The 23,826-nt window shown below is 52.5% G+C and overlaps 1 protein-coding gene across 1 annotated transcript in view; it reads left to right on the top strand.

Annotated features, from left to right (window-relative positions):
• The window catches only part of LOC111157050 (uridine phosphorylase 1), an 18,629-nt gene extending 3,752 nt beyond the window's left edge, over positions 1–14,877 (top strand). The window contains exons 3-9 of the mRNA XM_022518262.1: positions 4,854–4,918; positions 8,537–8,654; positions 11,165–11,323; positions 11,687–11,801; positions 13,538–13,747; positions 13,947–14,093; positions 14,576–14,877. Coding sequence (XP_022373970.1) covers positions 4,875–4,918; positions 8,537–8,654; positions 11,165–11,323; positions 11,687–11,801; positions 13,538–13,747; positions 13,947–14,093; positions 14,576–14,724 — 942 coding nt within the window. The 5' untranslated portion in view covers positions 4,854–4,874 and the 3' untranslated portion in view covers positions 14,725–14,877. The remainder of the gene's footprint in view (positions 1–4,853; positions 4,919–8,536; positions 8,655–11,164; positions 11,324–11,686; positions 11,802–13,537; positions 13,748–13,946; positions 14,094–14,575) is intronic.
• Positions 14,878–23,826: the final 8,949 nt, after the last annotated feature.

The following is a 23,826-nucleotide window of genomic DNA, read 5'->3' as shown; positions in this document are numbered from 1 at the left end:
CAGGGATTTGCAACAGCAAACCCAGTACGATATCTCATCCTTTAAATAAGAAACCATCAGGAAACCGTGAAAAGTCTGCACTGGTTAGAGCAGGTCCCTGGAAATGGTTACCAGGAGTCACCAGGTGATCTGTCCAGGTGAAGCTGTCCTGGAGGGGGAGGGGTTTATCCTGGAAGGAGGGGAGAAAGATGAGGCTCCTGGGACCAGAAAGGGTTATTGTTGTAAGAGGAGTGGTTACCAGGAGGGTGTCAGGGATTTGCAACAGCAAACCCAGTACGATATCTCATCCTTTAAATAAGAAACCATCAGGAAACCGTGAAAAGTCTGCACTGGTTAGAGCAGGTCCCTGGAAATGGTTACCAGGAGTCACCAGGTGATCTGTCCAGGTGAAGCTGTCCTGGAGGGGGAGGGGTTTATCCTGGAAGGAGGGGAGAAAGATGAGGCTCCTGGGACCAGAAAGGGTTATTGTTGTAAGAGGAGTGGTTACCAGGAGGGTGTCATAGGAGGTGAGGTGACTGGCTGAAAAGTCTTTTAAAAAAAATAGATAAAAGATTTTATTTATTTGAGAGAGAGAGAAAGAGAGAGAGAGAGATGAGATAGTAACAGCATGAGTGAGGAGGAGAGAGAGAGGGAGAAGCAGACTCCCCAATGAGCAGGGAGCCTGACATGGGGCTCCATCCCAGGGCCTTAGATCATGACCTGAGCCAAAGGCAGACGCTTAACCTACTGAGCCCCCCAGGAGTCCCCTGACTAAAAAGGCTTGAACGTCAGGAGAATTTGGCAGGGCTTCTGTGTGGGGCACAGGTAGGGTAACAATTTCTGCAGTGACCTTAACTAATAAGAGGGCAGTAGCAGGAATGGCCTTGAGGCCCGGGGTATGGCCCCCAGCCACAGGGCCTAATTTTTGGCTTTGATGCCATGGTGGTCCCTGTGTTTTTGGAGGTGAGCACTCCAAGGGTATCCCCTTCCCGGAGGGAAAAAGGCTGTTGATAATTAGGATGTCTGAGGGCAGAGCATTTGGTTAGACTTTCTTTAAAGTCTCAAAGACCATGTCGTCTGCCTCTTTCCAAATAATAGGGTCAAGTTTGTCCTTTTTTAGTAAAGATTATACAGCCTGAGCCATGAGGGGCAAGTGTGGAATCCAGTGTGGAAAATAGCCAGCCAACCCTGGGAAGCCTCCTGATTGGCGCTTGGTTTTCGGTTTTGGGAAATTCAGGAAGCCTTCGAGTCTGCCTGGGTCCCCATCAAGTCATCTTTTGGATACCAGGTACCATAAATACTGAGCCTGGCTTGGTGGAAACTGCAACTTTTCTTTGGAGACTGTAGGTCCCTTTCAGGTCAGAAGTTTGACGGGGGACACTGCCTCCCTGTGAAGACGTCTGGGAAGGGAGCGGAAGAGCAAATATTCTACACATTGTAACCAAGTCCAGCTTGTTGAAAACTTTGTGTCATCCAAGTCAGCCTTTGAAGGACCCTCGGGGTCACCCTGGGGCGTGACTGCCGGGGTGTCCTGCTGTTCTCCCCAAGTGAAGGCAGAAAGACATGGGCTATCTTTACCGACCGGAGTTCTAACCAAGCACCCCCCAGGCCAGTTACCGTGGAAACTTCGCTTGCAGTGGGAGTGGGTGCCAGCAGCACATAGGGGTTAGGAATAGCAGGGCCTCGGACAAAGGTCCGTCCCTGGATGCTGGGTTTCCTCCCAGGTAAAGCAGGGGTGTGACAGGGACTGGTACAGGGGATCGTGAGGCCCTGAGCCTCAAAATTCTCTGTCACGGGCTTGAGGCCCTGAAGGGCTTCTGTATTTTTAGGACATTGATTAATTCTAGGGAGAGGTTTTGAGCGATCTAGCTCAATCTTGGGAGCTGCGCTGTGGATTTTACCATTATTAGCTGAAGATTTTGCCCAGAAAGAGGGTGTTAGCTGATCCAGTAGAAATAAATGATGGGTGTTCCCAGACTCCTCGATGGTCCCGCCAGAGGCAGAGCAGATAAAAGACATCAGAGCGTCATCTAATCCCCTGGTTGGCTATTTTGATCACTGCCGTCAGATTCTAGAATTATCTTCCCCTTCAGGGAGGAAGGAATTCTGGCACGATACTTTTGTAAGGAATCCCAGCCCAGGGAGTAGGGGCAGAGGGACTGAGGAGAAAAGAGCGGGTACCCCTCCGAGGGAGTGGGTTCAGAGGGGGGAACCTGCTGAGGTCGGTGGGAGACCCCCACTGTTTGAAGTGTTTGCCCCTCGGAGGGGCTGCTCTGCCACCATGGGGCTGGGCATTGAGCATGTAGGTCCTGAGTCACTAAGGAGGGAGATGCATTCTGAAGCTGGAGAGTGGCTTCCTTGAGTTCATTAAAGAGCCCCAGCTCTGGGAACGAATCGGAGGTCGAAGAGCTTAAATCTCGAAGAGTCCTTCCTCTGTTGTCCCGGTCCCAGGCAGTGACAGCAGAAACTAGGCTTTTTGCTCAGGGGCCTTCACCGGATGGATGTGAACATTGGGCATTTAGTGGCCTTTCCTGTAGGTGACTCAGCTAGGGTGTGAGCAAGCTGGTTTGCCAGGGTCACTGAATCTGGGGGCAGACCTTGTTTCCCACTCTATCCTGGGCCTTTTAATGAAAAGTAAAAGATCCCACATCAGCCCACTCATGAACAAAGAGTTAAAAGGAAGACTGGAATTTTCGTTAAAGTCAGTTTGGAGTTGGTCGTAACATTCGGGAACGGGTCCATCGGGCGTCTGTGTGCAAGCCTGAGGTCTGCACCACGCCATTGTGAGTGCTCGGTGACGACATCCTGCGAATGTTCTAGCATCTTGCCAAGATTCGGGTTCTGTTTGTCTAAAATCCCACTCAGGGTGTTCCCATTAGGCTGGTTTCATCCAATGCTTGGGCTGGCCCTCAGCCAGAAGCCGGTGGACCATGCGCTACCAAGCCCAGAAACCTGGTGGGTCGGGCTGAGTCGCTGTTAAGTTTTTCAGCCAACCCATGGGGGGCCTCGGGCACTTCAGGGAACCTCTTTACCTCAAAGTTCAGCCTTAGTCCGGGGAACTTAGAAAAGTGGGGGGTATGTGTACATCCCCAGAAGACCTAGCTTCGAAGGAACGGGGGTTTTGATAGGTTCGGGAGAGGAGGGAGCGGAGGGAGCATCAGAGGAAAAGAGGGTTTGACAGAAGGATGGCAAGGCTAGGGGTGAAGATAGGGCAGAAGGCTCCAGGGCCTGAGGGCAAGATGGCAGCCTTGCCTCTGTGGACAGAGAAATGGGGGAGGGAAGAGGTCTCAGAAGACCCCCCTTTCTCCTTTTTATTTTTATTTTTTTTTATATTTTAAGATTTATTTGAGAGAGAGAGAGGGAGGGAGGGACTAGGGGCAGGAGCAGAGGGACAAGCAGATTCCAGGCTGAGTGCAGAGCCCGACCTCGGGGCTCGATCTCAAGACCCTGAGATCATGACCTGAGCTGAAATCAAGAGTCAGTCCCTGAACTAACCCAGCTACCCAGGCGTCCCCCTTTTCCCCTTTTTAATTGTTTGCCTCATTTAGTTTACAAACTGTATTTTAGAGAGAGGCAATTCTGGATTCTGATAGAGCTTGGAAGCTTCAAAGTACCAATTGTAGAAGGAATCTTGTTTCGTTTTGTCAATTTTAGGACCGAGGTTGTCCAATTCAGCTTTGAGAAAATTAACTTTGGGGAGATGGGAAGTTCCCCATGATGGCCATTGGGAGTCTGAATTACTACTGGTTAAGTCAGTCTGTTTTTTTATAAACCTGTGTGCTGAGGGACCATCATTTCTAAACCTAATGCTGGCCGCAGTTCCAGTGGTGGGCGGAAGGGGGGCCCCCTCAAAGCATTTTGATAACTGGGATCCCATTTCTTTGAGGCTTTTCAGGAACAGCCTGGTTCCAGAAGTAACAGCTGCACCGTTTCTGGAAGGGCGGCCCAATCCCAAACAGAACTCAGACCCAAGGTCAATGTGCTTCCATCAGACACCCTCTGAATCAGACTGTAGGCCAAATGAATGTTCTCAGACCTGCTTAAAAAAACAAAACAAAACAAAACAAAAAACAAAAGAAAGAAAAATGCCAAGGCCTTGGTAAATCTGGAACAGAGCCTAAAGGGCTTGAGCACAAAGCATGGGGCTCCAAATGCAGGAGAACACTTGTCTCCAACCCCAGCGTTGGTGAGAAAGCAGGGGGCCCAGCAGCCCCGTGGCTCAAGGACCTGTCTCCTCACCAGCCCCTGAGTCTCCTCCAGCTCCCACCTCTGATCACCAAGTCACATTAACCCTAGAAAGAGCTGCGGCCACATACTTTACCAGCAGCTAATGGCTTTATTCAGGAATGAAAGCGAATTCTAATTCAGGACACAGCAGCCGTGGAAACCAAGGAGAGGCACGATTTGTAAGGAGGAAAGGGGGTCCGTTGGGAGGCTGTTAGGGACTGAAGCCCATCAGAGTAAGCTGGGGGTTGGAAGTGTTGCGGCTTCTCATTTTCTCTGGGTTTCAGAATTTGCTAAAAATGGTCAGTGACCACCTGCGGGGCACCTGGGGGGCTCAGTCGGTGAAGCGTCTGCCTTGGGCTCAGTTCACCATCCCGGGGTCCTGGGATCGAGTCCTGCGTCGGGCTCCCTGCTCAGTGGGAAGCCTGCTTGTCCCTCTGCCTCTCCCCACTGCTCATGCTCTCTCTCTTACATATATAAATAAAATCTTTAACAAATAAAAGGAAAAGTCTCTCCCAGATCCTGAAGATGCATTCCTACTTTCAGTTCGACGCTGCCCCATTCCAGTAGAGTTTTGCCAAAGAAAGTGGTGAGATTTTGTATGTGCCTGGGTGTATTCTGAAATAGTACTCCGTGTTGTTTTCTCCTAGGCTCCTGCCTCCATTGAGACAATGGCTTCCTCGGGGTCCCAGACAAAGAAAGGCGACAATCACAGGTGAGGCTCTAGCCGGCAGTGGGCCAGGTCGCATTTCGGGGGTTATTGTGATTACTTGGTGACACACGTTTTCCCGGGGGGAACCATACAGGAACATGTTTGATTCTCCAGACGGAGACTGGGACCCAGCAGGAGAGGTCCGGAGGCCCCGACGCCGCGAGGTCTCAGCCAGACAGGCCTCTCTTGTGCAGCACAGCCCTGCTGTCTCCCAGCTCTGTCGGGGTTCTGAATCTTAAATTCTTTCTTCGTGGTTTTCCAGAACTCCGTCCCGGGATGCTGTGGCCCCGCTCACAGGTGTATCTGTGGTATTTGTGCTAGGTGGGCCACGGGAGAATTCCTGCCTTCATCATGATTCCTACGTGGGCTTTGAATCCAGTGGGATTTTGGTTTCCTCGCTCCCCACCCCCCATGTCCCCCACCTGTGCCGCAGGGGATCGGCCGGCCCTGTTGGCTTCCTCTTCGACAACCCTGGGGTTGTGTGTGGCCCTCGGGGAACCCTGGAGCTGGGCTCCTGGGCCGTCTCTTGGGGAAGGATGTTCAGGCATTCCCCATGTCCTCCTTGGGCCTCCCTGGACTCTCACGTGGTGGAGATCCCGCACGGACCCCTATCCTTCTCCATCCCTCCCTGGAGGCTGGGACGGCCATTCTCACATTTCGGGCTGCCTCGTGGACCGGACCGCAGAGATAAAGTTTTAACCGTTCCAAGTCACTGCAACCCAAACTTCCCCGTCCCCTTTCTGGGCCCCTCGGATGCTGGTGGAGGGGTGGGGTTGAAATGAGGCTGAGAAGGGAGCGTGAGGCATCAAGGGCATGGACGGGACTCAGCTGCACTCCCCCTGCCCTGCCCTGTGCTTGGTCACCGCCCTGCCCTCCCTCACCACTGCCATCACCAACCTCTGGCTTCTTGCCATCCCCCTGGCTGAGAGGTAGGTGTGGTGTCGGGAGCTCAAAGGCCAGCTCAGGGGTGCAGCCTCTTGTGAAAAAGTCTAAGTTTTTCAAGATTTTATTTAATTTTAGAGAGAGAAAGAGTGGGGGGAGGGGCAGAGAGAGAGAGAATCTTGGGCTGACTCCCTGCTGAACGTGGAGCCTAACACAGGGCTCGACTGCCCAACCCTGAGATCATGACCAGAGCAGAAACCAAGAGTCAGACACTCAAACGACTGAGCCCCCAGGCACCCCTCCTTTTTTCTTTTTGGAAAGATACTAATCTTGAAAGTGAGCCTCTAGGGTGGGGATAGTGCCAGCTCCCAGCTTCTGGCTGCTCACCTTTCAGTGCAGAAGTACTTGCTGGCCCGGAATTAGTAACATTGTGTCTGCAGCGAGGTCAGCACCTCCTGCCCCCACCCCCGGTACCGCTCTGTCCTCCTTGTGCCCAGCGCAGGGCCCCGTGTGGGTCCCTGCCTCCCTCCCTGCCCCAGACTCCCGCCCTCCTCTCTTCCGGTCCCGGAGCTCCTGTCCCCATCCTGCGCTAATTGTCACTCATTTCTCATTTCCTTTCCGAAGCAGGTGTTCCAGGAGTGTTTGTGAAATGAATACAGTGACAGCATCAGGCAAGCTAAAGTAACTGGAAACTGTATCTAGAATAGAGAACCAGGTTTCCAAGTAAGGTCTTTGATGTGTTATTTTAGAACCTTTCCAGAAGTCCACTGAAAGCTGTTCTGGTTCCTTGGGCTACGGTGCCCAGTTACTGTGCTTAAAAACCATTGCTGTCCATCAGTTAGAGCCTGTTTCCTTCCCCTTCTCTATCTGGAATCAGAGAGCGAAAAGAAGTTGAAATATGTTGAAATACGTGGCAGAGTTGTCGCAATCACGTCCTGTTTTGTGAGCTCTGACTCTTCCCGTCAGCCTGCACTCAGTCCCCCTGTGCTCACGACATCCGGAAAGGGTGTAGGAGCCACCCATGTCAGCGATACTGTCACTAGAGGATCTTACAACATAAGGTGTGAGGTCAGAGCTTTCCTTGCAGCTGCGGGGAGTATGGGAGTGGATGAAGAGGCTGAGAGCCACCCAGACCCCAAACCCCAAACCTACTCCGGGCTGCTGGTGAGCAAGCCAGATCCTGTCCTTCCCTGGCTCCCTAGCTCCCAGAAGCCACCAGTGCTCACTTGGGTGGCATGTATACCACTGCTCTGACTACAGCTTACCGCTGTTTTCCCTGCCACATCTCCAGCACCTCGGAGCAGACTCGGTCTTGAGGGGCTGGGGCAGGGCTGGTGCTCTGAGTGGGTGTGGACTCATGACTGACTTGCCAGCAGTTTACAGATGACTTGCTTTCCAGGGAAATCACCCCGTTGTCGCCCCTGTGGCAAAAATTAGAAAGAGAGAAAGAAAGAAAGAAAGAAAGGGAAAGAAATTGGCATTAGGGCTATCCAGAGTGCTTGTTTGGTTGGGGAATATGTGTTTCCAGTTAGCTTTTGAAATATTAGACACACCTTCTGAACACTCCCCCAACTCCCCCCTGCCAAGGAAGTGGTTGCCGCCCTGGGGGCCTGAGTCACAGGAACGTCACGCTGAGGAGGCCTGCCATGTCCTTGCTTCCAAGTCACAGACCACTGCAAGCTGCTTCTCTTGTATCTTTTCTTTCTTTTTGTTCAGAGTTAGATTGAGGAGGGGACAGATCCGTGGGTTCTGGACAGAAAGTCAGGCTCAGAAAGAAGAACGAGAAGGTCTGGAGTATCCTGACTCAGGGATCCATGCATGTCCCAGCACCCCTGGGGCCCGGCGGACGAGGGTTTGGGGGAGCACTGCTGCCCATGGGAGTCAGGCAGGTGTAGACGTCAAAGGAGGTGTGTGTAAGGTTGGCAAGCTGGGTATGCAGTGTAGACCAGTACACCTGCTTGTGCAAATAAAGTTTTATTGGAACACAATCCCACTTGCTCTCATGTGACAACAGCTGGGTTGAATCATGACAAGACCCCTGTGACCTGCAAAACTAAAAATATTTACTATCTGGCATTTTATGAAAAAAGTTTGCTGACCCCTGTTCTAGGCCAGACAGTGTGCTGTCTGGTAGAAATAATAACAGGAGTCGCACATCTTTTCAAGTGGAAAGTGAAAACCACTGAAAAGAAAACCAAAATGGAAAGATGTCTTATCTCATTTCGCATTTCCTTTCCGAAGTAGGTGCTCCACTGGAAATCACTCAGAAGCACTGGCTAATGCAATAAGGCAAGAAAAATTAAATACAAGGTGTACAGATAGGAAAGGTTATCTCTGGAAGGGACAACTAGAGGCACTTCTTTTTCCATCCGTATTTCCTATGTGAATGTATTATTTTCAAAATAAAGCCAGGGTCATGTGTTGAATGAACTGGGGTTGGGTAGCAACTGGCTGAACTCTTTCTCCGGGGTGATTTAGCGTCTTGATCTTTGTACTTTCCTGTGCTCTTTTGAGCTCTTTCTGATGAGCCTCCAAGCAGGGGCCTGGGGTGAGAGGGAAGGGATATGGGGAAGGAGGAGGGGCAGAATGGAGACAGGGAAGGGAGAGCATTTGTGGTTCACAGCAGCCCAGCTCACCCCACTACATGCTACATGCATCTCGCCGACACGGGGCACTTCTGTTACGGCAGCCGCTGGGTGCTGGTGCTCCATCAACCTTTCACCTTCCTGTTTTGTATAGTGACCACCTCGTACAACCCACCAACCCAAATGTAGCAGCAATGAAAGAAGACGTCCTCTACCATTTCAGTCTCAGCACCAGCACACACGACTTCCCCATGATGTTCGGAGATGTGAAGGTAAAAAGCAAGGCTTTGAGCTTGGGGTTTGCCTTAAGGTCAGCCTCCTCGTGGATGGCATGGGTGGACTTGGTGACAGAGGACTGGATCATCAAGTGATACCTTCACCAGGGGGTCCCTTGGCTGGCTTGCCAACTCTTGATCTCGGGGTCGTGAGTTCGAGTTCGAGCCCCAGGTTGGATGTGGAGATAATGTAAAAATAAAATCTTAAAAAAAAGAAAGTTTTTTTTTTTATTTAAATGTTTTCATTCACATGCATAAAAAAAAAGTTTTATCTTCACCAGATTTTTACAAATTGTTACTTTTAAAATATATAAACTAATGGGTGAAAGAAGACTTAGAAGTTCTGCATATTGGTCCCTAAGTAATCTTTTACAAGCTCAGTGTATAATGGAAACCACACACAATACATTTCCTAATGCTCCAGTGAGAGAAGAGGGAAAAGGGGACACAGAACATTCTGTAGAGGAGCAAGGGATCATGAGTGAGTAATTACATGTGTCTGCTTGTGATTTGCTGTGCACACTTATCCTTCTAGTCCTTTCCCCTGCCCCTTCCGCAGAGTCCTGAGTTCCTCCGGGCTGGTTTATCCTGGCCCAGGAGGTTTGAAATGTCTGATCCCTGCGGGTACAGATGGACTCGTGTTTAGATTCAAAATCAAAACGACCGGTGGCTCAGAAATTCCTTGCTGCTCCTTGGGGTCTGTCCCAGCAGCGCTGCTGTGTTCATTTCAAACCATGAGCCAACTCCCCATGTGTTCTTCTTTTATAAGAGGGATTTGATCTGCTGACTTATGCTAGTAGTACTCTGCGAATTGAAGTATTAATATACTTAGTTTCAGGCCTACAATATGGCGATTTAGCAGTTGTGTGCTCAGTGCTTGCCAGGATAATGTGATCATCTATGACCAAACAATATTATCACTGTCCTGTTGAGCACCTTCCCTACACTGCACTTTTCATCTTCTTTTGCAACTGAAAGTTTATGTCTCTTAATCCCCTTATCTCTTTCACTTTTCCACCTACCCTTTCCCCTTGGGCAACCACCGGTTTGGTGAGGGGAGGGAGAGAGAGAGAGCATGAGCAGGGAGGGGCAGAGGGCAGAGGGAGAAGCAGGCTTCCCACTGAGGCAGGACTCAATCCCAGGAGCCTGAGATCAGGACCCGAGTGGAAGGCAGATGCTTAACGACTGAGCCACCCAGGCACCCTTGCATATAACTTCTTGATTAGTGTTTTCATTTTCCTTGGGTAAATGCCCAGTAGTAGAATTACTAGATCATATGGTATTTCTATTTTTAATTTTTTCAGGATCCTCCATAGTGTTTTCTAGAACGGCTGCACTAGTGTGCATTCCCAGCAACAGAACGAGGGTTCCCCTTTCTCCCCATCCTCGCCAACACCTGCTGTTTCATCTGTTGTTGATTTTGGCCATTCTGACAGGTGTGAGGTGGCATCTCACTGTGATTTGATTTGTAGTTCCCCAATTCCAAGTCATGTGGAGTGTCTTTTCATGTGTCTGTTCCCATTGGAATGTCTTCTTTGGAGAAATGTCTTTTCAGGTCATTTTTAAAAATCAGATTATTTGGTTTATTTTGCTGTTGAGTTGTGTAGGTCTGTTGTACGTTTTGGATAGTGACTTGCACATGTCATATGCAGACATCGTCTCCCACTCAGTAGCTTTGTCATCATGTTGATGGTTTCCTTGGCTGTGATTGTGGTCTTAATTTATTTGCTTTCCATGTATTAGAATTTAACCTATAATTTTTTCCAGGCTATGGAAGCATTGTTTGTCATGTTTAGAGAGGAATCATTCTTTCATCATCAAACTCCTTGAAACTGGTTTATATACATTTCCCCCGTGGGCAAAACACAATGAAAAATAAGTTTTTGTATGTAGTGCTTTGCATAAGAAAGGTTTTCTGTGTCTAGAGCCGACCACCCATGTGAGAGCTCCCCGTTCCCCAGCCCCCACTGGGCTCCTGGCTGTTTCTATGCCGTGGCCGTCTGGCTCTTGGACGGATGGGGAGGTGTTGGTTAGAAGCCCATTTTGCAGAGGGGCTCTGGGGTCCTGATTGCACAGTGAGGAGCCCGCGTCATTTTATTCCAGACCTAGGCTCCCTCCAGGATGCCGACCAAGCTGTGCACAGGATGGACAGGGACTGGGCAGGCATGGAAGCCAGAATTACCTCCCCAGGGAGAGCAAGGGTCTCTGGTTTTTCTGGATTGTGTGGGACGGATTCCACAGGGGGTCGTGCATGGAGCCGTGATCCCATGAGCCGGTCAGTACCTCTCAAACTGGGTGAACATCGAAATCACCAGCGTCTGAGTCACTCACAGAAGCACCCACCACGGGGCTCCCCAGACACGGTAGCTCTGGGCTGGGATCAGGGAGCTTCCTTTCCAGCAACATCTAGGTGACATTGACGTTAGTCGGGGGCCCCCATTGGAGGGAGCCCTGCTTCGAAGATGTGCACCATGCCCGGACTAACGGGCTCTGTTTTCTGGCTGCAGTTTGTGTGTATTGGGGGAAGCCCTACCCGGATGGAGGCCTTCGCCAAATACATGGCCAAGGAGCTGGGCCTCGACCACCCAGGTGCAGAGTATCCCAACATCTGCAAGGGGACGGACCGCTACGCCATGTTCAAAGTGGGCCCCGTGCTGTCTGTCAGCGTGAGTACCTGACCTGGCGCGGGGCTTGGGCCTCAGGCTCGGCCGGCCCCCACGCCTGCCCTCTGCACCCATGGGCCGGGTCCCCTCAACCTCTGTGTCCTCTGTCAGAGTGGGCACGGCGAGCAGCCGTTCAGAGCACTCCGGGGTACGGAGACGGTGTTCGGTTCCAGGTGATGGGAGCAGGCTGTTGCTTCCCCACTGAGCTTTATGGGACGGCGACCTGTGTCACCACCGTGTGACCTGTGTGCAGGCTTTGGCATATCCCAAAGTCACATTTGGAAGTCCGTCTTCTCTGACTGCCAGTTTGACGGGCCGAGAGGCACCCCTACCCCGACGTAATGTGGCGTCTCTCCCCGGTTCCAGCACGGCATCGGCATCCCGTCCACCTCCATCATGCTGCACGAGCTCATCAAGCTGCTGTACCACGCCCGCTGCTCCGACGTCACCGTCATCCGCATCGGCACGTCCGGCGGCATCGGTAAGTGTGCCGAGGGCCTCCGCCTGGGGCCAGCATCCCGCACGCGAGAGGACCCGAAACCCTCCTGCGGGAGGCCCCGTGCAGGGCGGGCTTGGGGACTCGGCGCATAATCAGGAAGCAGGAAAAGAAGCTCGTTCTGTTATTTTCGCCCAGCCGCTTCTCCCAACCCTCCCCCCAGAAACAGGTCGCGGAAAGTTGCTGGGCCTGCCTTGCAGGGCCTCGTCCTCCTGGGGTGATGCGCTCGGAGCCTCCTTGTCTTCCTGCCTCGCTCCCTTCTAACCGCTTCTCTGCCTTTCTCCTGTCCTCTGCGCTTTCCTATTCCTGCAAGGATTCGAACCACCGTAGGAGAAAACCAACAGGAAAATCACAGAGAGAGATGGAACACAAAGTTAAGTGTCCTTCAGTTGCCTAAAGGGTCCCCAGGCTGGTCTCTGAGCATGTTTTGCTTTGTCTCTGAAAGCCACAGAGAGAGGTACAGAGGACGGGATGTGGGGCACGTTTGCTTTAAGTAAGCTGCGGGCTCTCTGACTTTGACATTCCCGCCCTGGGGTTGGAGCTGCCCGAGAGAGGAGCCTGCAGTAGCGTCCCTGTCACCCGTCCCCTCTGGGAGGGGCATGCACGCCCCAGCTTGAGGGCGATGCAGACAGCAGAAGGGGCGAGAACTCCCCGGGCTTATGAGGGAAGGATGGCCAGCAGCCGAGCGCTTTGCAGGGTCAGCCCCAGGGTGGGAGCAGAACACTGACCAGAACAGGGATCAGAACAGCACAGGAGAGAGTCCAGATAAATACTCAGGGAGCACAACATGCTTTGTAACGTTTCATGGAAACAGCCGACGTGGGGGCTCCAGAATGATCCCCCGGCTTCCTCCTCCCTCCTTCCTCCGTGTTGAAGAAGCCCAACTTCCCATTCAGGTAAGTATCCAGAAAGCCTCATGGTCACATCCCACACAACGGTATCACAGGATCAAAGACTAGGAGTAGAGCGAGGTCCCTACAAACGCGAAAATGCCCCGGGAAGGTATGCCCGGCAAACTTGGGAAGCAGAACCCTAGCATGGCCGGGATCAGAATGAGAGGGCATGGGCTGGGAGTCAGAAGGTGCTGGAGCTGGGTTTGGGGTGCACAGGGGTTCCTTTTTTAAAAAAATATTTTATTTATTTACTTGGCAGAGAGAAAGAACAGGAGCAGGAGGGTGAGGGACAGAGAGATGGGGAGAAGCAGACTTCCCGCTGAGCAGGGAGCCTGACACGGGATTCAATCCCAGGACCCTGGGATCAGGACCTGAACCCAAGGCAGACACTTAACCACGGAGCCACACATGCACCCCTGGACAGGGGTTTCCTTGGACTATTCTACCTCTGTAGTTATTTGAAATCTTAAATAATGAAAAAGCACTAAGCAGGGACCAGGTGAGGGCACTGTGGTCAGCTGAGTGGTGGCGTGCCAGTTACAATCAGCAAGGACTGGAGGACTAGGAATATGTAACGGGGACGGGGGCCCCCAGCAGTCTCATTCTTGCCCTTTTTTCTTCTGTATTCTCCGCGGCCCTCATGTGTGACTTCCATCATCAGAAAACAAGAATTTGATGTAGAAAGTACATCCCAAGCGGTCTCCTTTTACAACCTGACCGGGTGTCCCGCGTTGTGGGGTGTAGACGGGTCATTTTCCTTTCTGCGCGCACTCTGCCGTGCCCTCCCCATCTGCCCTGTGTGCCCACCACACCTGCTTCTCTCTTCAGGTCTGAAGCCTGGCTCCGTGGTCATCACCCAGCAGGCGGTGGATGCCTCCTTCAAGCCGGTGTTCGAGCAGATGGTGCTGGGGAAGCCGGTGGTTCGGAGGACGCGTCTGGACGAGAAGGTGGCGCAAGAGCTCATGCAGTGCGCTTTGGAACTGCTCACGTTCCCCACTGTCCTGGGGAACACCATGTGCACCTCAGATTTCTATGAAGGTGACGGAGGGGGGTCTCCGTCCTGCTCGGGGGTCCCATCTCTTCCGCGTTTCCGCGGTGCCTGGAGGGCGCTGCTTAGGAGTGTGCAGGGCCGGGAGGGGTCCGGAGTGGGTAGCACCATCCTGGCATGCAGGTGCATACTACGTGCCAGTGGTGAGCACAGCAGGGTCAGCGTTGGCGCATCTCCACGTGTCTTCAGGGCAAGGCCGTCTGGACGGCGCTCTCTGCTCCTACACGGAGAAGGACAAGCAGAAGTACTTGAAGGAGGCCCAGGCCGCGGGCATCTGCAACATCGAGATGGAGTCCTCGGTCGTGGCCGCCGTGTGTGGCGCGTGTAATATCCCAGGTAGGCCGGCGTGCGGTCGTCGGGGTCCCTCCTGCACGGCGCAGCCCCCACACCCGCGTCCAGCTCCTCCTCCCGCCCCCCTCACCCAACACCCCCCGCCCGCCGGCAGCACCGGCTTTCCAGCCACCCTGCCCCAACGCAAGGTTCCTTGAGGCAAGAGAAAGACCCACCTGGGCTCCGGTCAGGAGGCTGCGGACGCGGCCGTGAACCTGCTCTCAGAGCGCCTGAGGTTTCTGACTTGGGGTTAGTCCGCCCCCACGTGCCCAGGCTCCCCCGCAGCGTCCAGCGCAGCCTTCCGGAATTCCCAGACGCCGGGCTTTCGATGGCCTTGCTCGCGAGCTGCTTTAGGAGGTGGCGGCTGGGAGGGATCGAGGGGGACAGCAGGGCACCCCTGCGGGACGGCCGAGCGGACACCTCGTCTGCCCTGGGGAATGAGGTGAGGAAGCCGGTGCTCGGCCGTGACGTGGGGTTTGCTTCTGCAGTGGCCGTGGTGTGTGTCACTCTGCTCGACCGCCTGGAGGGCGACCAGATCAGCAGCCCCCACGAGGTGCTGGTCGAGTACCAGGAGCGGCCACAGCGCCTGGTGAGCCACTTCATCAAGAAGCGCCTGGCCGCTGCCCAGAGCCCCTGAGGCGTGGAAGGTGCAGGTTGTCGTGGCCGTAGACAGTCACCGTCAGGCACCGGGCTGGCTCAGTCCTGAGAGCCGGGGACATGCGAGAGCTGCGGGTCCCGAGTTTGAGCCCCGCATTGGGCATAGATGTTACTTAAATAAATAAACTTGAAAAGAAATCACCGTTGAAATCTCCTTTTGTGGGGCACCTGAGTGGCTCAGTGGGTTAAAGCTTCTGCCTTCGGCTCAGATCATGATCCCAGGATCCTGGGATCGAGCCCCGCGTCGGGCTCTCTGCTCAGCGGGGAGCCTGCTTCCCTCCCTCTCTCTCTGCCTGCCTCTGCCTACTTGTGATCTCTGTCAAATAAATAAATAAAATCTTTAAAAAAAAAAGAAATCTCCTTTTGCATATCTTCGTGCACACTTGACACAAGGATGTGGGAACTGGGTTGCATTTCAGAGGCGAAGAATCTTGCATTAGCAGCACAGATTTTTCTAAAAGCTTCCTTGGGCTGTTTTTGACCACATCAGCTCCAGGCGGGTTTTGTTTAAGGACGTTCCTCTGAACATTTAAAATAGTTCTGGAGAAGATTTTCAGAGTTTTGAAACCTCGTGGTTGTCAGATGCCCTTATGCATATGACTTTCTGGAATATTCTGTGCCTGCGTCATCACACGGTGACGATGCCCTGTCTGTTTCCACACTGCTGGCGAGACGGGTCTGGGTTCAAGTCCCTGAGGATGGGAAGGACACGTCCTGCTCTAAGACCCCTTGCTCTGCATGTCCTCGCCAGTGCGTTGGGCTCAGACTTTCCTGCAAGGTCGGCGACAGCCTCCGCATGCCTTAGCCTCCTTCTGGAGTTGGTCACAGAGTGGTCCTGACTGGAAGGCTGAGGGTACCGGGTGGGAGAACCCAGGGTGTCCCCTCCTGTCCCAGGTGAGTGGCAGCACCACTTCTGGAGTATCCCAGCCCCACCCCCATCCCAGGGATGCTTGGGTCTTGGGACATCCCTGGCTTCTGTTTGTCCTAGGTGACTTCTCCACACTTTTGAATCAATGTGGCTAATCTTTTTTTTTTTTTTTTTTTAAGAGAGATTTATTTATTTGAGAGAGAGGCAGAGGGAGAGGGAAAAGCAGGCTCCCCACTGAGCAGGGAGCCTGACACCACACGGGACTCGATCCCAGGACCCCGAGATCATGACCTGAGCCAAAGGCAGAGGCTTAACCCACTGAGCCACCCAGGAGCCCCTCAATGTTGCGAATTTCTGGTTTTCGGTTCTGTTGTAAATACTCAAGGTTCAGAGTGCACGGACTCCCATGGGCAGCACAGGTCCTTGCCGTCCACAGCTGGTGTGGCCTTGTCCAGGTGCCACGGGACGTCGGTTCAACAAATCTGCCGGACCCTCCACGGAAGCTACTGCCATTCCAGCCCACGGATGCCCCGAGCACTCCGCCTTGGAGGAGCGGACATTTCATTGGTAAACTGAGGACAACCAGAAACCCAAGCTTTGGAGGCGCGGAAGACATTTCCCAAACTCAGCTCCCTGAACCGGCATCTCTCCGTGCCAGGATTACACAGCACCCGCCCCCCAGGAAAACTCCCTCTCATCAGGTTCCTGCCAAATACCCTTCGACATGTAACAAGGACAAGAAGTTGCAAACCCCAGGGGCCCTGGGGGGTCTGGTCAGTGAAGCCAGAAATCTCAGGCTTTTGCCCAGGAAGCCCCTGCCCACACCCCCCTCCCCGACCCTGCCCAGTCTCTCAGCGGCACCCTCTTGGTACGCCGGGCGGTGACGAAGAGAATTTTCAGGAGAACAGAAAATCACGACTCTCCCACAAGCATAAAAATAAGCCTGTGGTACAGACGGCATTTCACTCGTGTGAGGGAATGGGGCAGATACTCTCAAGGGTTCAGAGAACGTGGGCGTGCAGCTGGCTCTGTTGGTGGAGCTCTCGACTCTGGATCTCGGGGTCATGAGTTAGAGCCCCACGTCGGGTGTAGAGATCACTTAAAATAAATAAATTTAAAAAAATAAATAGAGGGTTCAGAGAATGGGAAAAGCACTCCCCACTCCAGGAGAGCCCAGGGAGTGTTGAAACAAATTGCAAGGTGGGGAGTGGCGGTCCTGCAGGAGCCCCGGGGAGAATTCGCTCAGATCTCTCCCAGAGGGGAGGCTGTGGATCCCGGCCGGGTCGCAGAGCAGATGGTCGGGAAGGGTGTCTGCAGACAACACACAGTTTTCTATGTAAACACAATTCATTATTTTTTTTTCTGAAGAAGGAAATCTGTTTACTGCTCATCAAGTAAGAAACGTGGCAGAGAGAGAAGGTGGCTCTGGGCTGGGACAAGGGCTCGGGTTTTTGCTCTTCTCGCCTCTTCCTTGTGGTGGGATCTCGGCTGCCGGGTCCCTCTGTCTGACCCCCGTCACCGTGGGTGGGACATGGGGGTTCAGAGGGCCGGTGCACGTCCGTGCTCTGGACTGGCTTTTTTTCTTTTCCTCTCTTTTTTATTGCACTGAAATACACCTCAGGTGGTAGCTGCCATTGCAGTCATCCGTACGCGTATTTCAGTGCCTTCATTTCGAAACGTTGAGCATCATCCTTGCCCAGAAATCTTCCGTTGTCCCCGGCATAGCTCTGAACCCCACACAGGAATTCCTTCCCCCCGCGCCCAGCCCCTGTGCCTGCGAACCTCTCTCTGTTTCTATGAATTTGCCTGTTCTAGGTCCTTCATGGAGGTGGAATCATACAGTGTTTGACTTTTTTTTTTTTTTGCTTGTTTGGATTATTTCCCTGTTTTCAAGGTCCATGCATGGAACAGCATAGATCAAAATCTCATTCCTTCTAAAGATGAAATCATGTTCCATCGTGTGTCTAAGCATCTGTTTATCCATTTATCTGTTGATGGACACGTGGGTTATACCCACCTTCTGTCTACTGTGGATAGAGATGCTGTGAACGTGGCACTGTCCCAGTCCTTGCTTTGAATTCTTTTGGGTGTGTGTCAGGAGTGGAGTTGCTGGGTCAGATGGAATTTCTATGTCGACCTCTTTGAAAAACCATTTGGGGGGCGCCTGGGTGGTTCAGTGGGTTAAACCTCTGCCTTCGGCTCAGGTCATGATCTCAGGGTCCTGGGATGCGGGTTCTCTGCTCAGCGGGGAGCCTGCTTCCCCCTCTCCCTCTGCCTGCCTCTCTGCCAGCTTGTGATCTCTCTCTCTGTGTCAAATGAACAAAACAAAACAAACAAACAAAAAAAATATTTGGGCCTAATTTTATCTCCATGTGGGAAGCTGAGGGACAATTGTCATTAGGTTGACCCTCCTTTGCAGCTCACCTGCTCATACCTCGTCCCTTCTGGAAACCCAGTTTTTAAAAAATATTTTCTTTAATTTTTATTTGAAGTAGGTTCTGTACCAAGGTGGAGCTTGAGCCCACGACCTGGAGATTAAGAGTCATATCCTCTACTGACGAGCCCACCAGGCATCCTCTGTATTAGTAAAGCCCTAACATGGGAGGCCATGGAGGGCTCAGTCATTAAGTGACTGCCTTGAGCTCGGGTCATGATCCCCGGGTCCTGGGATCGAGCCCCGCATCAGGCTCTCTGCTCATCGGGGAGTCTGCTTCTCCCTCTGACCCTTCCCCTGTTTGTGCTCCCTCTCTCAATGTGTCTCTCTCTGTCAAATAAGTAAATAAAATCTTAAAAAAAAAAAAAAAGCCCTAACATGGTCCCTAAGAGAGGGAGTTCAAAAGATCTGACCCTGGCCTGTGACAGTCCGAGGCTGGGCTCCTTGTGCTCGCAGGGCAGTCCGTAAACGCCCCTCACCCCGCAAACAGGCTGTACTCATCATCTCCCAAAGGTTATGGGCTTGAGCAAGGAAGGGGTGATATTTACGGGCCGGGCCGTGGTGTGGACATTCTGCCACGAAACAGCCTTGCTCCGAGGTCTTGAGCTGCCCCCCTGTGGAGCGTTTAGTAAGTGCTGCAAGGTTGTCCCTACGTGGTGCCTGTTGGACCTGATGTGATGTCCAGAGAGACACCATCTGTCTTGTTCCCAGAGAGACCTGAATGGGCGACGGCCTGTCTGCGAAGGTGGCATGGGGGGACCATCCCAAAATGTGCCCCTTTGGCCTAAGGATGGAGAAAGGACGGAGACAGGGAAGCTCTGAAAACAGAGTAGAACTTGGCCTTTTGTGAGGGAAAGCCCCGTGTGTATGGGTGTCTCCCTCCTGGTCTGGGGAAGAGAATCTGGAGCCAGAGAGCATTTGCAGGAACGGAGAGGGGCCGGCCTGGCAGTCTGGTTTCGCATCAGGCAGATCCTAGGTTTCATGGAGGAGGAGGAAACTAGGGAGCCCTGGGACTGCTGCCCTGCCCTCGGTCTGCTGCCCTGGGACCCTCCATCTGCTGCCCTGGGTCCCTCTGTCTGCTGCTCTGGACCCTCCCCACGCTGTAGTGGGGCCAGGGACCAGCGAAGCCCCACAGCTTTGATGGGAGAGGCCATGTGGGTTTCCCATGCAGGGCTCCCTGCACAGCGGGAAGCTGATTCTCCCTCTCCTTCTGCAGGCTGCTCCCCTTGCTTGTGTTCTCTCTGTCTCTGTCTCTGACAAATAAATATAATATTTTAAAAAAGTCTGTGTTTATCATGCATTATACTGATGTGGGAAACAAAGGCGGAAGAGAAATTATTTTATTTCCCAACTACCTACAGCCCACTGACAAGTCCTTGAAATACGACATTCCTCTGGGGACTCAGCTGCCTTGATGCTAATACTAAGCTAAGGGCAAAAACCAATCCTGGCCTGACTCCCAGGACCCTGTAAGTCTAATTTAATATATCAAAATTCCTTTGGAAACTTATATTATTTCCAAACGCCCCCAGATACGTATTAGCAATCATCCCCAAGCATGTGGCCCACTGATATACATCTGAAGGGTCTCATGGCTTGGGTTTTATTACACGGTAGTAAATGACCTTTTCCCAACAATTAGCTTCCTCTAGGTCCTGGAAACCTTGTTCCAAAATTCCTCAGAGACTCAAGCTCTCTCTAACCCCCTCCCACCTTGAAAGTATATTCTGCCCAGGGGTCCTGTCCCCGTACTTGAATAAAACCACCTTTCTGCACCAAAGACATCACAAGCATTCTTTCTCAGCCGTCAGCTTCAAACCCTAACATCTTCCCTACATCAACAAGAACGTGTCATATACAACTTAGAAATAGTAACAAAATGCACAACGATCTCTGCTATAAATTTCTGGTTCTCACAGAGCGCTGTCCTGTGGTCTTAGCCACTGCGGGGTTTCGGATGTGGCCCTGGCTTGACAGACGGAGCGGGGTCCCATCTGCGAAGTCCTTAACGCATTTACTGTTGTTGACTCTAACGGGTACCCTGCTGGCGAACGGTTGCGAATCCTGACTTCCACTGATTAAGCCGAAACCTCCGTCATCTCTGGCGCTTGTGGTTGGGGCTCCCCTGATTCATCCCTGCGCGAGGGGCATTTTCTCAAGTTTTTCTGTAATTGGTGCGTTAGTTCAGCTTTTCAGAACATGGTGAACGGCGGGCTGGTAAAATTCTCGACAATGTCACCATCAGCTTCCTAGACCCGGTACAGCCTGCCGGGCGCATCCTTACAGGAGGGCCGGCGGGTTGCTGGAACAGGAGAGTGGCCCAGAGGAGGGAACGAGGGCTCAGGCAGGTGGGAGGCGAGGGTGGGGGCAGTGGGAGAGCAGGGGAGGGCAGAGACCCGACTCACCGGTATGATCTGTTGAGATTTGCAGGTGAGGACTAGACGGGGCACAGCTTGCCCAAACACGGAGCACTCTGTGGGTACCAGACAGGTGAGGAGTCAGGAGGACCCCTAGCTCTCCAGAAGCACCATGAAAAAAGCCAGGAGACTGGGAGGCCGCTGCACCGGGCCCCAGTCTTCTATCTAACCCCCCCAAGTTAGGTACTGCTATGAAACATCATGCGGATCATGGAAAGGAGGTCCAAAGGTGGGTGTTGTGACCTGTCCATGTCACTGAGGGTACAGACGACACAAGGACTATCAAGGGAAGGGGCTGGGTTGACTCGGTTATTCTGAGGTAGGTGTCCCAGACGTGGCGAAGCCCCAGGCTCACCGGGGGACTGTTTCTGGTAGAGCTGCAAAACGTTTCTGTCCGGGGGAGAGCTGACACGAACGTGGGCCCGCTAGGACACTAGCCGGGAACCCTGACCTCCTAAAAGCTCTTTGGAACCGATGCGACCCTTTGCCCTTTTCCTCCTGAATTATTGGATTCAGGTCCTTGACATGTTTCTACTCTACGTATGCAAGAGAGTCAGGACGTTACCTTCTTGATGGGAAAGTATCCTGGAATGACATGCTTTGGAGTAGAGCCATGTTTGTGTTTTGGAAAGTTCACATGGTGGGTACACAGCAGACATGGCGAGGTCTGGGGCAGCAAACCCTATGACGTTCCCAAGACAGGGACAAATCAAGACCACGCAGCCTCGTGTAACTCGGGTCAGCGCTGCTGGCAGGTTGTCATAGGTTTTTTTGTTAGAAACTTGTTTTTCAGGGCGCCTGGGTGGCTCAGTCGTTGAAGCATCTGTCTTCGGCTCAAGTTGTGATCTCAGGGTCCTGGGATCGAGCCCTGCATCGGGACTCCCTGCTCGGTGGGGAGCCTGCTTCTCCCTGTGCCTGCTGCTCCCCCTGTTTGCGTTTTCTCTCCCATAAATAAATAAATAAAAAATAAATAAATAAACACTTAAAAAAACCAACAACAACTTGTTTTTCCTTGACATGTGACTTTCCGAATTTTACATAGTAACCGCGCTTCCGTATCTATTCTGGGATTCTAAGAGTGCCTGGCGCAGAGGCAGTCCCTGATCTCTAGTAACTCTGCCACCAGCAGGGGTGGGGGGTGGGGAGGACCAGGGGGTGTCCTACGATTCGCCTCGATTCCAACATGAACTACCTGGAGTCACGTCAGAGCCCACGGGTTCAAGGACAAGGTCTTGATTTGACAACATGGTCCTTACTTAGGATGCCAGCGGCAAGGCGGGGGTGGGGGGGTCCTGGGATGCCCACACTTCACATCTGGGGCTTCCTACAACCCCGCTCAGGTTTGCTGATTTGTTAGAATGACTCGCACAATGACTCGGGGAAAGACTACACCTCTGGGTACCGTCTTGTTATAAAGGATACAAGTGAACAGCCAGAAAGGCAGGTGCACGGGCCGGGCCGGACGGGTCCCAGGTGAAGGAGATTCTGCACATGGGGCCAGCGTGAGCCTCCCTCCACGCGTGTTCACTGCACAGATGATCTACTCCCTCGAGCCTGGCTGTTCCGAGTTTTTTTTAATCCAGTTTTCATCAGCTAGATGTGGCGGAATAGACCACTGGCTATACGATCGAGTGTCTGTGGCTCCCGGCCCTTCCCGGAGGTCAGGGTCGGGGAGCTGAGTGTCCAGACCTCTAACCATGTGGTCGGTTCCCCTAAACATCAGGAATTTACTTCTGGAAGTTCTGGAGGCTGGATGTTCTTGATCAGGACACCTGCGGACCCTCTTCCTGTTAGAGCCCGCTGCCTTCCCCTGTGTCCTGTCGAGGGGTTGGGGGCCCTGGTCTGCCCATGGTACAACGGCACTAACCCCATCACGGGCCCCACCCTCATGACCTCATCTACCCCCAGTTGCCTCCCGGGGCCCCACCTCCTAAACAATTCTATGGTGGGTGGGTTTCAACGTACAGATTTGGGAGGGACACAGACGTTCAGTCCCCAAAGGGGGTGAACAGCAGGAACCAGTGCTGTCACTCAGCACTTTTGGGGGCTCTGTGCAGAGCGGGCCTGGGATACAGACCAGATAAGTGGGCTAGAGTACCACATTGGTTTATAATATTGCTATGGCGGGAATCTCCTTAAGGCAGTGGCCTGTTGAATTTTTGGCCATATATTTCTGAGAATAATTTTGAAAATCTGCGTACCCCTGGTGAAATTTTAAACTTATGTCAACTTTTATCATAAGTTTAACAGAGGCAAAGGATGTAGTTTCAGGGATTTTTTTTTTTTTGGTAACTTTGCCTAATTTCCTCTTTTTACTATTATTTTTTACTATTTCTTTTTAAAAAATTTTTATTGTGTTATCTTAGTCACCATATAATACATCATTAGTTTTTGATGTAGCATTCCTTTTTTTTTTTTTTTTTTTAAGTAATCGCTACACCCAATGTGGGGCTTGAACTCATGACTCCAAGATCAAGAGTTCCATCCTCCACCGACTGAGTTGGCCAGGAGCCCCTACTATAACGGTGCTTCATTTTTAAATTTTTAAAAAAACATTTATTTATTTATTTTAGAGAAAGAGAGAGTGAGTGTGTGAGCCGGGGGAGGGACAGAGGGGGAGGGAGAGAATCTCAAGCAGACTCTTAGCGGAGCAGGGAGCCTCATGCAGGGCTCGATCCCGCAACCCCGAGATCAGGACCTGAGCCGAAACCAAGAGCCAGACGCCCAACCAACCGAGCCACCCAGGAGCCCCTATTGTACCTTTGCTTTGAAGACTCAGAGCTGAAGACACAGTCCAATCAGTTTCAGGCACGTGTCACGTACTTTGAATGACAAAACTCAGCCTTATTGCCCGTCAGTCACCATAGACTTCCTGTCGGAAAAAAAGAAGACTCTTTCCAAATCTACCCACGCTTCTACACGGATAGAAATCTATTGGGAATTCGATTCCCATAACCGGTTGATGTCACTGGCACGGACCTCCATTCTGAAGACCTCCGTGGGGCGGCGTGGGCAGACGGCCAGACAGGCAAGTGCTCAGGGCACCGAGGCTCACCAGCCTTCGTCACCCAAGAGAACGACATGGTCAGCTTCCCATTTCCCACTCAGACCCTCTTGACTTGGACGTCTCCGGATTCTCCCCAGGACCTGTCATGCCTTCTCACGGCGCCACCAGGTTTGGGTCTGCAAGCTTTTACACCAAAGGGCCAGCCACCGTGTAACCCCGGGACTGCTGGGCTGTGTGCTTTCCCCTCCAGCTGAGTGACAAAAGCGTCATCGTCTTCCTGAACCCCAGAGGCACATGCCCCTGGGGGTGGATGATCACGGCTCTGAGGGCGCGGGCCCCACATTATGTCGTCAGAC

This window comes from Enhydra lutris, unplaced genomic scaffold (assembly GCF_002288905.1).
Source record: "Enhydra lutris kenyoni isolate GAN:26980312 unplaced genomic scaffold, ASM228890v2 scaffoldscaffold51, whole genome shotgun sequence".
Classification (NCBI taxonomy): Eukaryota; Metazoa; Chordata; class Mammalia; order Carnivora; family Mustelidae; genus Enhydra; species Enhydra lutris.
Note: the sequence above shows the minus strand (reverse complement) of the source record. Positions and strands in the feature narration are given on the sequence as shown.